We start from the raw sequence: 17,611 nt of genomic DNA, 5'->3' as shown, positions 1-17,611 counted from the left end.
AGGATTTATCCCCCTTCCTGACCAGGCCATTATTTGTGTTACGGCGCTACGTTACTTAACTGACAGTTGTGCAGTCATGCAACGCTGCACCCAAATGAAATTTATGTCCTTTTTTCCCCACGAATAGAGCTTTCTTTCGGTTGTATTTGATTGCCTGTGTGGTTTTTATTTTTTGCCCTATAATAAAAGAAAAAAAAAAAAAAAAAAAAAAAAGGAAGGACTGACAATTCTGAGAAAAAAAACATTATTTTTTACTGTTTGCTATTAAACATGTCCAGTAAAAAATTTAAAAAGTCAAATTTCCTCATAAATTTAGGCCAAAACGTATTCTACTACATGTCTTTGATACAAAAAAAAACCCAATAGATGTAAATTAATTGGCTTACATGAAAGCTATAGTGTTTACAAATGGCAGTATATATACTGAGGCCGAGGCCACGAATAGCGGTGCGGGTAGGGCTTGCGCGCGCCCCCTACTCGGAAATGCAAATTGACGTGTATATATACACGTGATTTTGCGCATCCCTGCCACCCTGTAGCAGTATACCTGCTATAGGATGGCGGGAAAGCGGTTAACAAACAGGCCCTTAAATATAGTTCCTGACTGACATGAACTCACTTGAAGTGCATCTACCACTAGAGCTAATGATCCCCCATGTCACAACTATCACTTCTATCAGGGTTACAGGACTCACAGAAAGGAACACAGAGTTATAGGCAGAAGACCAATACTACGTGCAAAATGAAAAGCATTGTGTCCTTACCTGGAAATTCCCCACCATGACAAGTCCTGCTGCGTTGGTGCAACCAGCGATCAGGGCGACTGTGTTCAGCCAGGAGCCATGGCTAAGCTCGATGACCTGACTGTATCTCAGCAAACAGATCATCACCACTGAGAGAGAGGAGAGTCAGGGAGGAGGGAGGGACACAGGACACAGGGCTGAGAGGGGCAGGGGATGGATAAGTAAAATGTATGGGTGAAAATGGAACGGGAAGGATGTGAGAGTTTTGGAAGGACAGGGAAAAGAGGTCAGTGAAGATGGCAAGGAAGAATGTCTATGGAAAGTTTGGACAGGAAAAGAAACATGAGGGTTTATAGTGGAGACACTCACCCATAAAAGCACCGACATTTCCAATCAGACTGAAGAGACAGCTCTCTGGGGGGTACGTCCCACACTTACTGATAAGACAAGAAATAAATATTTTGTAATTTCCACATAAGCGGTTACATTTTAAAGTACCAGGCAGAACATAGTAACCCACAAGGTATAATTAGGATCTCAGTAAAGTGGGGTAGAGCTCGGTGCAGTCCAGGATTACAACAAGGAAACTCCCTCTTAGCCTCAGTGAAGCGGTCACGGGTTCAGTTTGGGCTTTCAGCTGAGCAATTTGTATTACCTGCCTGTGAAATATTCATAAACCCCAGTGTGCTTGTCAGTGTGCATGGCTTTCCAGCTAAGCCGTATGGCCAGCCTGAAAATTCTCCATATAGCACTATGAGATTTCATTAGAGGATACAGGATATGGTATTTATATAGGAGAAACATAAAAGCTGACTTCTCATTCCATAAATGATGTTCCCTGGCTGTCAAACTGACTTTAATGCTTCAATAGATTGAGCAACTAACCCAGAACAATTATGCAGATAAGGCCTTCTAACTTTACTAAGACTTAATTTATATGCATGCTTGTTCCAGGTAGTGACTCAAAGTACTGAGGCTACTGAAAGTACTCAAAGTACTGAGGGACAGCAAACCCATCAGACAACTAAAATTTTCAGACAAAAATTCAACAATTGCATCCCCTTTGTCTCAGGAAAGGGTCATGCTAGTGCTGCAAACATTGATTCAGGTGTATATAAATTACTGAGCCACATTAAACATACTCTGCATTCTCTGCACCGTATGTAAGGTTGCATCAGTATGTGGTGGAGGCTTCAAGCAGCATGTGAACATCGCAGTTATCTTCTACAAACCACTGGGCAAGTCTAATATAAACAAGACTGACTTCCAGTAGGAAGCTGGTGCTTGGCCCATAAAGTGATGGGTTACCTCACTGATAAATCCTAAGACTAAAGAGAAGGTGAGGGGACTTCGTAGTGGAAGTTGGTGTTTGCACATTAGATGCTCTGAGTATTGGAATTTACAGGGCTCTTTGGAATGTAACAAGGGTTGTGGCTGCACTAACATTCTAGTAGAACTTTACACAGGAGCAATGAGTACAGGTACACCTTAAAGCCTGGCAAGGGGGGCTGGGACATTTAAATATGAAGAGCAGATGATCCCAAAACTGTAAGATTGGTGAGGAACACCTAAAAGGTATTCTGCAAAGATGCTGAGAGTAGGTAACCTGATGAGAGGGACATCCTCCAGAGTGCAGCAAGTCTTCGGTGTCCCCTGCTTGGCAGTGTCATCGGAGCACGTCACATTGTACGTCCTGAAAAAAAGGATCACCAGCAACATTACAAAAAAAACCCCACAAAAACATAGCCAAAAATTGTAAACTTTGCATATTAAAAACGTATAATCAAGAAAATGAGCAAAAAGAGGCAATAGAGAATGATGTCGCAGACAATTGTGCAATGAAAAAAAAGTAATAGAGTATTGTACCACGTTATCTGTCGATTTTATTCAGAACGTTTGGAGTTTAACTCATGCAAGTTTTCATGAGGATTTAAATCCCTTTTGCATGCTTTGTACTATAAAGCCTGAAGGAGGGATCCAAGTAACCCTAAAAGCTTGCTTTTTTAATAAGTTAAGTTGGCGAACAAAGGATATCACTTGAACTTCAAACTTGCTAAAAAAAAAATAATAGAAAGAAATACAGACACAACAGAGTGATGTCATAGAAAAGTATGGAAGAAGAGAGACACACATAAAAGCAAGTGGGGTCACGAACAAGTATGTAGTAAAAAGAGACAAGCAGTACAAAGAGTGATGCCAGAAAATGTGGAAACACACACATATAAGCAAGAATTGCCATAGAAAAGTGTGTAGCAAAGAAATTTTGCACTGATGCAATAGAAATGTGCATGTGATGAACACTGCACACAGCCTCTACACATATGATCCTGTGTCTTGTCTGCTCTTCTATTCAAAGTCCCTTTCTCAGTTTATTTTCCGCTCTCTGCAAGCAGAATTCTAACTACAAACCAGGCTATACCTTTCAGTTCCCAATACCTGGAAACAAAGCAGCAAAATTTGTATATTATGCATCCGAGTGTTTGTATTTACATTGGAGTCACTTGTCAACTTTGCAGATGGCTGCTGTACTGACAAGGAGATATCCTGGATGTACTCATCTGGCTCCCACTAGTGGCCTCTTGAGGGACTACATTGTATAAAGACCTCTAGAGAATCGCTTGCAGCCAATCAGGATATTCCAGTAGTGAACAGGGAGTAAAATAGATTTGCTTCCAGTTCACTCAAAACTAGCACTGGGCAGCTAGAATCCAAGGCTACTACTGTGAGCCAAGGTGTCTGATCCTCTACCCTAATTGAACTCAGTGACAGAATCTGACACGGGATACAGTCTTCTAGGCATACTTGTCCTTTTGCAATCTAGCTTAGGTCATTTTAATATTCTATATAATGCACTGGTTATCTAGTGGGGTGGAGGGGGAATCAACAGTTCCAAGGTCATTTGTTTTCTATCATCGTGACTATGTCTCTATTGCAGAGCGTCTACAGTTTTTGGAGTAGCAAGTACTGGGCTTGTTAAGGTCGTTTGTTATGTTACGTTCTGCTTTGACTGTAAATCTGTGTTCTTTTCATTTTGCATCTACTTGAAACAGGGATTGCCCAGAGGCTCTGTTTTTTTATAGTTATACACAACTACAGATTCAATAAATAGATATTTAAAAAAAAAAAAAACCTAGCACTGGGCAAGCACGCACGCACGCACACACACGTATGTATATTTAATAAGCAAACATAATTCCTATTTAGAGTCATGCTGCACAAGAGAAGTTGATTAAATCTTGTGAAAATAGTTAATTGGACTTGACACAAAACCACTCTCCTGGTAACAAATAAAAGGAGTACAAAGGAGTACAGTGCAATACAATCATAGAAGACAATTTCAGTACAGCCAATTTGTGAACTGTAGCTTCAAGCAACCACTGAAGCAGACTAGAGGCTAAAGAGAACACTACTACCACTCGAGGTTTCATAATTCACTCTCAGATATTGCAAAGATATTGAATTATCCCTGTGAGAAATATAGCAAATTCTGAACCTATATAATCATCTGCAACTATATTTGCATCCAAGGTAAGAGAGGAGAAAGCACTATACTCTGGTGCTTGCAATTAAAAAAAAAATCTAGTAGGCAGTCTCTTTGTCTTGTCTTACGTCTTATGATACGGTCTCACTGTAATTTAAGCTAGCCATACATGTATAGATTTCACTTGTTCTGCCCGAGGACTGAATGAGACACATCTAATAGATTTCCTTATCCACACAAAAAAGTATGGATGGATGTATCTCCCTTGCCAGTCTTGGCAAATAGATAAGCCCAGAAATCTCAAACGACATAGTTGCACTCTTTAGTGTGATGTAAAAGCTGGTCCCTTCAAGACTTGCCTTGTATAAAGCCGCCTTCTTAAAATATAATGCCTACCTTCATTCTGCCAAACAGACCTGTTTCATCACTCAATAACACCCTCCCATCCAGTCTTCATCAACTCTTTCTACCTTTAACCCTCTATTTTATCCTCTACTGCCACTGCCCACTAGCTTGTTCACTGTCCAGGACATTGCCAGTCATTTTAAAAAAGACTGGTGAAATTCATGATAAGACTGTCACTATCCAGTCATCTCCACCATCACATACCTCACCACAAGTCCTTACTTTTGTCACTACAGAGGAAGCTGCTATACAGGTGAAACTCAAAAAAATAAGAATATCGTGCAAAAGTTCATTTATTTCAGTAATGCAACTTAAAAGATAAAACTAATATATGAGATAGACTCATTACATGCAAAGCAAGATAGTTCAAGCCGTGATTTGTCATAATTGTGATGATTATGGCTTACAGCTCATGAAAACCCCAAATCCACAATCTCAGAAAATTAGAATATTGTGAAAAGTTGCAATATTCTAGGCTCAAAGTGTCCCACTCTAATCAGCTAATTAAGCCATAACACCTGCAGAGGGTTCCTGAGCCTTTAAATGGTCTCTCAGTCTGGTTCAGTAGGAATCACAATCATGGGAAAGACTGCTGACCTGACAGTTGTGCAGAAAACCATCAATGACTCCCTCCATAAGGTGGAAAGCCTCAGAAGGTAATTGCAAAAGAAGTTTGATGTTCCCAAAGAGCTGTATCAAAGCACATTAATAGAAAGTTATGTGGAAGGGAAAAGTGTGGAAGAAAAAGGTGCACAAGCAGCAGGGATGACCGCAGCCTGGAGAGGATTGTCAGGAAAAGGCCATTCAAAAGTGTTGGGGACTTTCACAAGGAGTGGACTGAGGCTGGAGTCAGTGCATCAAGAGCCAACACACACAGACGGATCCTTGACATGGGCTTCAAATGTCGTATTCCTCTTGTCAAGCCGTTCCTGAGCAACAAACAACATCAGAAGTGTCTTACCTGGGCTAAAAAAAAAAAAAAAAAAAAAAAAAAAAAAACCACAGACCTGGTCTGTTGCTCAGTGATCCAAAGTCCTCTTTTCTGATGAGAGCAACTTTTGCATCTCATTTGGAAACCAAGGACCCAGAGTATGGAGGAAGAAGGGAGAGGCACACACTGCAAGATGCTTGAAGTCCAGTGTTAAGTTTCCACAGTTTATGTTGATTTGGGGAGCCATGTCATCTGCTGGTGTTGGTCCACTGTGCTTCATTAAATCCAGGGTCAACACAGCAGTCTACCAGGAGATTTTGGAGCACTTCATGCTTCCTTCCGCAGACGAGCTTTATGGGGATGCTGACTTCATTTTCCAGCAGGACTTGGCACCTGCCCACACTGCCAAAAGCACCAAAACCTGGTTCAATGACCGTGGGATTACTGTGCTTGATTGGCCAGCAAACTCGCCTGACCTGAACCCCATAGAGAATCTATGAGGCATTGCCAAGAGAAAGATGACTTACATGAGACCGAACAATGCAGAAGAGCTGAAGGCCGCTATTGAAGCATCCTTGTCTTCCATAACACCTCAGCAGTGCCACAGGCTGATAGCTTCCATGCCACGCCTCATTGAGGCAGTAATTGCTGCAAAAGGGGCCCAAACCAAGTACTGAGTACATATGCATGCTTATACTTTTCAGAGGTCCGATATTGTTCTATGTACAATCCTTGTTTTATTGATTGCATGTAATATTCTAATTTTCGGAGATTGTGGATTTGGGGTTTTCATGAGCTGTAAGCCATAATCATCACAATTATAACAAATCACGGCTTGAACTATCTTGCTTTGCATGTAATGAGTCTATCTCATATCAATTTCACCTTTTAAGTTGCATTACTGAAATAAATTAACTTTTGCACGATATTCTAATTTTTCGAGTTTCACCTGTACTTTTCTTGGGCACCCAGCACCCCACCTGCCCCCTATTTCCAAACAACTTACCTCTTACTTACATCTTCAGCCTTCCCCTCTCTATTGGCATCTTTCCCCTCCCTTTTAAAACATGCCCTGGTCACCTGCATATTTAAAAATCCCTCACTGGACCCCTCTAGACTGAACAAGCTAAGACCCATCTCTTTGCTCGCAGTTATCTCCAAGTTCCTAGAACACCTAGCCTACAGCCATTTGAGCGGCTACCTTATAACAACCTTCTCAACCCTTTACAGTCTGGCTTTCTTCTACAACACTGCACACAAACTGTCCTTCTAAAACTCAATAATGACTTAATAACTGCAAAATCCAATGGACTCTACTCAGTACTCTTACAATTAGACCTTTCTGTTGCCGGCAACACAGAGGACCACTCACTCCACTTCAAACAACTCCACTCCCTTGACCTCCAGGCTTTGCTCTTTCCTGGTTCTCTCCTACCTAAGTGCTCCTTCTGTGTTATGTACAACTCCATCTCCTCCTACCCCAGAGGGGTCCCCCAAGGCTTTGTCCTCTGGCCCCTTCTATTCTCTATATAAACCTCTTCCCATGGTCAATTGAGAACCTCACACAGATTTCAGTTCTATGCTGATAACATGCAAATGTATCTTGATACTCCTCAGCTCTTCCCTTCAGTCTTCTTGCGCAGTCAAAAATTGACTTGTCAAGCTGTGTGGTTCTGAAAGGGTCACCCATGGCTCGAATTGTGACCAATTCAGTTGGACAAAACGCAAGCATTCCATGGCAGCCTTTACTGTAAAAGGAAAGCCAAAAGATTACTGACTGATCACTGTTGTTCTCCCACTGATAATACAAAGATGTCTCTTTGTTTTGACTAAAGCTGGCTATACAATGATTGGTCAGCCCCGACACAAAGCATCACTCTGATCTGTCCTGGAGCCCTTCTGATAGAAAAGAGAGAATAGCAGGGATGGCGTAGCATGTTTGTTCAGCTTTTCATTTTTTTCTGTAAAGGTGAATTAACCCTTTAAAAAAACTTTTTATCCTCATATTGTTTCTGAAGTTGATAAGTGGATTTGCAAGATGGGTTTTTATTAAATAATTCTACATAAGTTTCTGAAGCCTCTACAACTAAATCAACATAGGACTTTAAAAAGTATGATATTAATAAGCACTAGTTTAAATTTTATAGCATATTCACAAATATACTGTACATTAAAAACACATTCACACTGAGCAAACTGTACATGTTTTGCATAAAGTGGACTATGTGCTCTAATAGTCAATAAATTGGCAGTGGAAAAGAACAAAGAATGTACAGATGGGATTTACCAGTTTTCCACAGGACAAACATGATGGTTCATCACAGCCATGGCATACCTGGAATGGAAACAATATTAAATGTTAACAAGCTGCCATTCACAGTACCCCACACCATTTTCCACATCCAGATTAGAACTGTCACAGCTTATCACTCTGCTTTCCTAACCAGTAATATGGCCTGCTTAAAGAGAACCAGTCAAAACAGGTATTACCTGACCAGTTCAGAATCCCATTCACTGCTGGAAGAGCCCACTTGAAGTAGGGCCAGTTCTGGGGCAGGCACATCACTGATAATTCAGAAATGTGCTTTTACTCAGAACTTTCACCTCATTCGGGAAACAAGCCATGTCAGCCAAGCTGATGGAGAGGAGCCTCTGCTGTGAGTTGTAACAAAATTTCAGAAAACATGTGCTTATACAAATCGTAAGGCTGCCTTGCTGATGTAATGGTTTCAACACTTTGAGCTACTGACTTGCGGATTTTTTTTCTGGGTCAGTTTCTCAGAGTTTACTCTGGCTTCATCGCCACATACTTCCAAATCAGAAAGCACTGAAGCCAAAAGGATCAGCTTAAAAGGTAACTAGTTTTTCCAGACTGAGGTCCAAAACGGCAGCCCCCACATGAAATGTACAACTTTTCGTGAAGTTTAAAGAGTTTCTTTGGACCAAGCTAGTCAAAATAAACTATTTACTTCACTAAGAGATGCAGCAGATATGTGCATGATATAAACTGTGTGTAGCCACAGCCACCTACACTATACTGCACTGTGTTAGGGCAGCAAGGCAAGAACGTCCTGTTACACTCCCGCTGCTCAGCCATTCACAGGAAACTTTTTTTCTGAATGAATACAAGGCTTCCTCTGATTGGCTGAGGTGGAGATCACATCATCCACCTACCTCTCTGCCTCAGCCAGTCGGAGGAAGCTTTGTACTCATTCAGAAAATACAATGCTTCCTGAGAATAGCAGCACTTAGCCCAATTTGATTTTGTTCCAGGAGTAGGACGGAAAGTTCTTTTCCCACTGCTGGAGTCCAGTGCTGTATACTGTATATAGCTGAGGCTGTATACAGTTTATACAGCACACACATCCACTGCATATCTTAATGAAGTACATAATTTGCTTGGACAAGCTTGAACAAATCTCTGCTTCCCCCAGTAATTCCTGTACTGTCTGCAAGGAAAATAAACAAGGAGCTCCAAAATTCAATTCTTCATTTCTGCCTGAATAATGAAATCAGGTATCAATGTATGACCACTGGAAAACAATACTCTGTAGGTGTTACTTAAAGTGGGTGTAAAGGCTCAATGTTTTTTCCTTTATGCATTATATGTGCCCCCAGCCCCCTCAATACTTACCTGAGCCCCATCAAGATCCAGCGATGTGAATGACAGCCTCAGCTGTCCCAGGTCTCTGCCTCCTCATTGGCTGAGACAGCAAGCAGGAGCCATTAGCTTCCGCTGCTGTCAATCAGGCAAATCAGCCAAAGGGGGGGCAAACTGCAGCTCCATGTGTGAATGGACACACTGCTGTTTGCTGTGGGGCACCCAACAGAAAGGAGGAGCCAGGAGAGCCTGTGGGAAACCCAGAAGAAGAGGATCCAGGCTGCTCTGTGCAAAACCACTACACAGAGCAGGTAAGTATAAACATTTTTTTTTAACAATAAACATTTAGTATCGCTTTAATAAATTCTTAAAACCCCCCCCAAAAAAACAGTAATTACTGAATCCAAGTAACTTGGAAAGATCTGATTTTTTATATGATGATAGTGTGGTAGTATACCTAGCAGGCCTTGGAATTGTTAGGTCTGATAGGACTGTGCTGTATAAAGGAGGTATATTTGAGAGCCCTCCTTTTTAAGGCAAAAATCCTCATTAATGGTTGCCTTGACACAATGAATACCTCTGCTACATATAATGTTGTAACTATTCATTTCTTTTTTTTGTCCACCCTGTACCAAATTGTACACAACTCTACCCAGGGATGTTCAAATCTTATCACCCAATGCCCGGGACATGCAGTCCCGGGTGCTGGGCAAGAAGTTCTTTTTACATTTAGCCCTGCTGCAGGGTTTACAACTGGCTGGTGGCTCCTTGTAAAAGCAATCTGAGTAGCTAGCTAGCCGCTGAATCGCTTTTACAAACAACAGGAGGGGGGCGTCTATTGCCACCTTCAGCGGGCAGTCCGTCCCACCGGGACACTCAATCAACCAGCCGGTGCTACCGCCAGCTGGTCATAGAGGCGGACAAAGATAGGAAACCAATTTATTCTCTAAGGCCTCTGCCACATATATAATGTTTGAGGGTTCTAAGAAATTTTCTAGCAAAAAAACTATTTAAAAAAAAAAAAAGAAAAAAAAAAAGTATGTTGCCACAAATTTCATTTTTAAATGCCATTCTGAAAAGATGACTAATAAAAAAACATCAACCCATCATATTTTCCATCCTTTTAGTCAGGACAAGTAGATTGTCATGAGGCAAAACTAGATTGGGACCCCAATTTTATCTCTTGGACAATTGGGTTTTTAATTTCCACATCCCTGCCAGCCACACAGCACTACCAGGCAGATGACACCACATTCCCTGTTACACTTATTAACTGTAAAAGAAATGAAGTGATGTCCTTTCCCCACCTCAGGCTGCTGATTGGACACAGTAGGGACAGCAACAGATGGGTAAGATCAATCTTCTGCTCACTCTGTTCTTGTCTCTACTCACCATGTTCCTTGTCAAAACATGAGCATTGCAACTCACCTGTTTGGCTCCTAATGTAGCCCCTTCCCCTCCTAGTATTGTAAAGCTGTATAGGGGATTGCAAAAGGCTCATAGCAAGTCGATTCAGTTATTTACACTAGCTGCACTAAAAATAAAAATATATACACACACAACAATGTATTAAAGAATTACTGAATGCAGCTGTGACATATCTGGCTTGAGTGCAGCTTTAACCCCAATTTTGCTCTGTTCCAGGATCCTCTAAGCTACAATGTACTTGCACAGGGACCACCGCAATAAAATCTATCGTAACAGTCAGAAGGCTTCTGTTACTACTTTAGAAACATTTTACGCCAGGTCAGGTCCTCTTTAATGGGTGCTTCTGGCCCCTTGGTAGATGTGACCAATGCTGGATCTTCACATAGACCAATTGTTAAAGAAATAAAGTTAAATAAAATACTCATGTATACTCATTTGCCATGCTACCAAACTTCATTCTGGTTTACAATGCATTGAGTACTAACATAGAAGGAACATACTCTTTATTATCTCCTTCCTTCTTGAACATATCTGACTGCACTACATACACAGCCTCGAGCCAGGGCTCAACCATTTCCAGTCACCATGGCAAAAAAAAAAAAACAAAAACGCAACTGGATTGTGCAAGGCAGACTGAGCCAAATCCTACCACCGTGTGAGAAAAGGAAACTTAGTTCAGTCTGTCTCATGCAATGCTGGCTGTCAATACAATACATTAGCTGCTACATTCTCATGCAGTGCCAGGTTTATTGAACGATAGTCCTGGCATTTCTGCCCCTGCCTGCCCACTAACAATTGCTATATCAACATCAAGTAGAAATCCCCAAATGCTCCCTCCCTTTTCTCAAACCGCCATTTGCCAGCTCTAGGACCATGAATTCTCTATGCTGAGAGAGGCTCAGTTACACAATGCAGGCAAGCAATTATTGGCACTGTTTATTATTATTTATGGTTTAAAGTTGTTCTACTGGTAAAGTAATAATCTGTTCTGTATTTTTTGTTAATTTGTTAAATGGTTAGCACTTCTGCCTGGCAGTACTAGAGTCGTTGGTTCGAATCCCAACCACAGCACCACCTGCCTGGAGTTTGCATGCTCTCCCTGTGCTTGCGTGGGTTTCCTCCGAGTACTCCTGTTTCCTCCCACACTCCAGAGACATGCTGGTAGGTTAATAGGGTTCTGTCTAAATTGATCCTAATATGTGTATGTATGTAAGTTAGGGACCTTAGATTGTACGCCCCTTGAGGGTTAGAGACTGATGTGAATGTACAATATATATATGTAAAGTGCTGCGTAAATTGGCGGTGCTATATAAGTACCTGAAATAAATAAAATAAAATCTGCTCATAATTTATCAGAACAAATTTTTTTTAACCGTTGCTTAATAATGTATCTTTCATCTACCTACATAGTGCACTTTGCTTACTACTGGCTCCTAGTTCTGGGTGAGCTTATTCCAGTCCTGCTCTAAGAAAATAAAACAGGTTCAGTACGGTAGCTACTCACACAATCCATATCCCAGGGATGGAGAATGCAGTCAGGCTGATGGGTAGGACAATCCAGCCAGTCATTAGTAAGGAAGGTCCGGGGGTCAAGGGAGGGGGATGAGCAGGCCGTACAGGAAACTCCAGGGCAAACCATCAGCAGATGCTACCAACCAGAGCAAAGGGCATTTCACTGACAACCTGCTGGGTGGAATGCATAAGTAATTAATGATAGATCAATCCATAACTAAATCCACAATGCCCTGACTGAAAACATTGACAAAGTGTTACTAAACCCACAACAGTAAAATCAGTCTGTATATGCAGTAAAGCATGCTTGTTATACTGACTGTGGAACCTAAGGGGTTAATCATCTGCATTGTGTAAAAAGGATGTTTGATCCTGACTTCTCTGATCCTCCCCTTCTTCCAGTGCACCCCTCTTATCCCCTGATAAGACATATCGTGAGGAGACACTACACATGCCCAGTTCGGTGTGTATTGCTATAGAGGTTTTTTTTTTCTCTTGGGAAAGTGCATGTGATGAGCACAGGGCCAATCAGCACTGCCCAGACAGAGGGCAGGGGTTCTGCATCCTCCTAGAGAAAACTCCTCCAATAAGCTTTAACCAGTGCTCTGCTGAACACTGATAGAAGCCAGAAGGCTGAGAAAAGGTATTTAGCAGTTTATATTTACTCAAATAATTGCATTTCCATGTTCAGTGTACTGCGGGAGACCAGATATAGTGAATGCAGGGGTCTGGGTTTAGTAACACTTTAACTTTCGTGCAAGTAATGTTGCAGATGACAGTCACAAAAGAATACTAAATCCATGTAAGTGGTTATTAACATGCAGCTTTATTCTTTGGCTGAAGCAAACTACTGAAAATACAGAATGTAACCTCTTGCTGACTACGTATATGTGGCAGAAAAGAGGATGGGTAATAATGCCAATATGTTGCGCATGTGTCCATGTGAGCCAAGCTTTCTGTACTGAGAGTGCACTACAAAGTCTGAGCTGTCACAAATAGCTCCCACTCTCTATTTATGGTCAGGAGCCACTAGGATGGGCTGTTGATCATGTAGCAGCCAATCACAGCGATCAGGAAGTCTGGTCCATATCCCAGACTTAAGACCCAGTTACAGGGCTGCCAGTAAAGGGTTTAAGTACACACGTATACTGTTTTACCTGCCAAAGGACTTGTAATTCTACTGAGCAAACCTTGTGATTTGCACTCATCTGCCACACGCCACAGTCAGAGAAGTGACACATTTATTTCAATCAGCTTTCAATGAGAACAATCTGCTACCCATGAGGGGTTATTTACTAAAGCTGAAGAGTGCAAACTCTATTGCAACTCTGCTTAACAACCAATCGATTTCCAGGTTCTATTACCAAAGCTTAACTGAACAAGCTGAAGTTAGAAGCTGATTGGCTACCATGCACCGCTTCTGAGTGCAACTGTTTTAGTAAATCCACGCCATTGTGTTAGTAGCATTTCAGTTGACAAAATTTTAGAACTATAATAACCATAACAGGATAATTTAATTATTTAATTCTGTGGTAGGTTATAGGACAGGAAGTAAAGGGAAATCTCTGCAATGGGACAAAGATGGAAACAACTGACAAGGGTTAGAGCCCCCCCCTTACCCTATCCAAAAGGAAAACAAAAATGTTGACTTTGCTTCCACTTCAAATACTCTTTTAGTTTAGGGGTGTGGGAATAAGGTTTATCACTTGCACTATCCCCGGCTCTGGCAGACCCCTGCACTATTCTTTTCTGTCTGTAGCTCCAGTCTAAATGTGGTCCCTCAGCATCATCATGTACAATGCAGCATTACTGAAGAGGAGGCAAGCTTAGGGAGGATGCTGCTTTGGACTGATTGCATGAATAGAGGAAGCCTGCTAGATCCAGGAACAAAGTATTGCACCTTATCTATGTACCCCTAGACTAAATGAGCATTTAAAGTGCAGGGTACCACTGCAAGGATAGTTTGTGTGCTTCCCAGAATTCCGCTTTAAGATCACGCCTCTGGCAGCAACTTGCTATCCAACGTCAGGGACCCTAAAGAGTGCAAGCCACAAAATGCCAGCACTTTTTAAAAGGATAAATTAACCTTTTACACACAAATAATAACCGTATATTTTTTTGCAGGTAAAAAAATGTGCATTTATTATTTTTGGCTGCAGGAGCCTGTAAAGCATTGCTCCAGCAATCAGCATATCGCTGGTGCCATGCAGGTCTCCTGCAGACCTGTCATTATTCTGCTTGCCTGACAGGAAGATTTACCACGGGCTCCACATCGCCGTTGTAGTTCATTGAGAACTACAGGCAACAGCTGCTAAGGCTGTTGGGACTTGTAGTTCATTCATAGAACACTGTGAATGAAAGACACGGTCTGTTTTTGAATACTGACAGCTGGTTGGGGGAAACTTCTCCCCATAATTCTGTCACAGGGAGGGGTGTCGCAGCAGGTGGCGGCAGCTGCAGCATTGGGAACGTTACATGTTCCACCCTAAAAGCGAGTGGAACATGTAACATGTTCCCAAAGGTGAACTTATCCTTTTTAAGTTTCCGAGCTTTGAGTTTATTTCTTTATAGCAAGAACACAGATAAAAACCACTAGCCGTTGCTGTAACCTTTAAATGGTGATGCTAGACTGTTCCTGGAATTTGGAATTCTATTTTAGTTTCAGAGATTGTGGAGTATATCTTGAGTCAGTTCTTTACTGGATTATTTGGATTCAATAGACGCTAGGCTTTTATGGTGCCATTTCCTCACCAGCTCAAATGCTGCACAGCAGTAAAGGAGTGACACCACACGAACAGGAAAGTATTCTCTCAGAAATATGCTCTGAGTAAGAGGGGACACCCTTGAAACACGTCAGTGTCAGGCTTGTTGGATATTATCTGAGCACGTACAGCGGTTCTGGGTGAGCCTTTAATGCATTCACGTTTGTATGTCCACCTATTCTTATTTAAAGAAATGGTGCTTTAGATAATAGTTCCGTTCTGGGTACCAATTCACAAAAACAATAACGGGGAACTGGAGAAAGTACAGAGAAGGGGAACCAAACTGATAAGAGGCATGGAGGATATCAGCTATGAGGAAAGATTAGAAGAACTGAATTAATTCTCTTTTGCAAAGAGGAAATTAAGGGGGATATGATCAACATGTATAAATACATCAGTGGTTCATATAGTGAACTTGGTGTAGAGTTATTCACCCTGAGGTCATCACAGAGGACAAGGGGGCACTCTTTACGTCTGAAGGAAAAGAAATTTAATCTCCAAATACGGAAAGGTTTCTTCACAGTAAGAGCTGTGAAAATATGGAATAGACTCCCTCAAGAGTTGGTTCTAGCCAGCTCAGTGGATTGCTTTAGAAAAGGCCTGGATTCTTTCTAACCCTAGGTTCACATCTGTGCGGGTGGTGCCGCTGCGGATCCGCACGAAAATCTGTGCAGCCGCACCACCCGCACAGAGAAATGCGGACCTGCGGGCGAGTGCCATTAGTTCTAATGGCACGTCGCCAGCGCTGGAAAAGGCAACCGTACTGAGAACCAAGGTTCCCGTGCAGGCTGCGTTTTCCAAAGAAGTGCAGGGACTTCTTCCCTGCGTGGCACGGGAGTCCATTGAAATGAATGGGCTCTCGTGCCTGTGCAAAACGCGGCCCTCACGGCCGCATATATGTGAACCGGGGGTTAGATACACAGAATATAACTGGATACTAACATTAATAGGTAAAGCTGATCCAGGGAATATCCGATTGCCTCTCGGGGGATTAGGCAGGAATTTTTTCCCCTGCAGGAGCAAATTACATCATGCTTTGCTGTGGGTTTTTTTTGCCTTCCTCTGGATCAACTGTGGATCTACAATAACTTTTTTTTTTATGGTTGAACTAGATGGACTTTTGTCTTTTTTCAGCCAGACTAACTATAAACGCATTAGGCCGGTAGGCCCTCTTTTGGTGTTCAGATCCTAAAGGTGTGGTGTGCCGCGGCGCATGCCCGTTATCAAGGCGCATTGGGCTTAGGGATGAGCTCAGGTGTTCAGATCGTAGTCCCAACCCTCCAGAGCGATCCCACCAGGAAGCTGTCATTGCACAGTGCTAATCATAAGTGGCTGAGGCATACTCCATCCTGCAGCGGCACATATACACACCCTTTGTATACGTACAGCTGCGGGGAGTGCCTCGGCTCCTTATGATTGGCGCTGTGCAGTGACAGCTTCCTGGTGGGATTACTCTGGAGGGTTGGGACTACGATCTGAACACCTGAGCTCATCCCTAAGGCCAATGCGCCTTGATAACGGACATACACTGCAGCACACCACCCTTTACAGTAACGCACTATCGTGTGCATCACAAAAAAATAGCGCAGGTGTTTTTGATGCGGTAGGCGGCCCATGTAAATTAATCATGTGCTGCAACACACATTAATGCATGCAAGACCGTGTATCAACATGCATGTGTTACTGCAACACAACAGAAGGAAGCCAGCCTAAGCCTGACAATGTGATGACTGGGGAGCCCCTATTATAGGAAGTCTATATGACCTGAGGGAGTGACACACACACACCGACAACGATTCAGCACAGCACACAGGCCGCCCACATACACAGGACAACACACAGTACACGGTGAGCTCAGGAGGACAGCAGACTCCAGCTTAGAACGGGGAAGGCTGTGTCTTCCATCTTGAGAGCTGTCACCCTGCCTAATGCTGCATATCACTTGTTACAATGGCACTCCTTCCTCCATTCACACACACAATATATCTGACACAAAAGCCAGGGTGACCCCGGTATACACACCCGCTCCCCGCTGCCCCCGAGTCCCCCGGAGCCTCCACTGAGCAGTCAGTCCTTCAACTCATTAAACTGCTACTGACCGCGGTAGCTCACGGGAATTGTAGTGCGGAAAACCACCAAACGGTGCGGCAGTGAGGTACTACCAGGACTACATTACCCGGCGTGCCTTCTGCTCTCACCGTCACGTGACTAGAAAGCGAGTTACGCTAGAGCGTCCTTACGTTCCGTAGTTTATTTTGGGCTGAAGGCACCTGTGGCGTCATGGGGCGTGGAGGCTGGGACGTAAACAACGTCTAGCAACAGTCCTATAGGGGAGAGGAGGAGCTTGTTACCATGGTTATTCCGGAGCCGACCACCCCCTCCTCCAAATTTATATAATTAAAACAATGAGATTGCATGATAGAGGGAGAGGTAACCAAACACACTATCAGCGAATAGTCACTTTATTTGTCGTAGCCTGACGAAACCACTTCCTGTACACCTAAAGGAGAACTATAGACAAAACCTTCTCCTTTTGGATAGAATAAGAGAAGGGTTAAAACCCATGTCCCTGTCAGCTTTTTTTTTTTTGCCATCTTTGTCCCATTGAGGAGATTTCCCTTCACTTCCTGTTCCATAGCCAAAACAGGAAGTCCATCCAAAGTGAGGGGATCCCAGGGTGTTATCAGAACTAGTCCACCCCCCTTCCTCCCTGTTCTGAGAACAACCCCAACTTTCATTCACAGTGAA

At 42.6% G+C, this 17,611-nt stretch overlaps 1 protein-coding gene across 2 annotated transcripts in view; it reads right to left on the bottom strand.

The window, feature by feature from the left end:
• The window catches only part of TMEM150A (transmembrane protein 150A), a 28,536-nt gene extending 11,532 nt beyond the window's left edge, over nt 1-17,004 (bottom strand). The window contains exons 1-6 of one of the 2 annotated variants that reach the window (XM_089681686.1): nt 16,886-17,004; nt 12,094-12,275; nt 7,848-7,895; nt 2,350-2,436; nt 1,113-1,180; nt 765-892 (exon numbers count right to left, since the gene is read on the bottom strand). In XM_089681686.1, coding sequence (XP_089537812.1) covers nt 765-892; nt 1,113-1,180; nt 2,350-2,436; nt 7,848-7,895; nt 12,094-12,158 — 396 coding nt within the window. In that variant the 5' untranslated portion in view covers nt 12,159-12,275; nt 16,886-17,004. The remainder of the gene's footprint in view (nt 1-764; nt 893-1,112; nt 1,181-2,349; nt 2,437-7,847; nt 7,896-12,093; nt 12,276-16,885) is intronic. The other variant, XM_089681685.1, reaches the window with a different exon arrangement.
• Between the last annotated feature and the right edge of the window lie 607 nt (nt 17,005-17,611).

Source organism: Staurois parvus, unplaced genomic scaffold, assembly GCF_062004578.1.
Source record: "Staurois parvus isolate SC_StPar_1 unplaced genomic scaffold, SC_StPar_1.0 ptg000276l, whole genome shotgun sequence".
Classification (NCBI taxonomy): domain Eukaryota; kingdom Metazoa; phylum Chordata; class Amphibia; order Anura; family Ranidae; genus Staurois; species Staurois parvus.
This window is presented reverse-complemented; position numbering and strand designations above follow the sequence as displayed.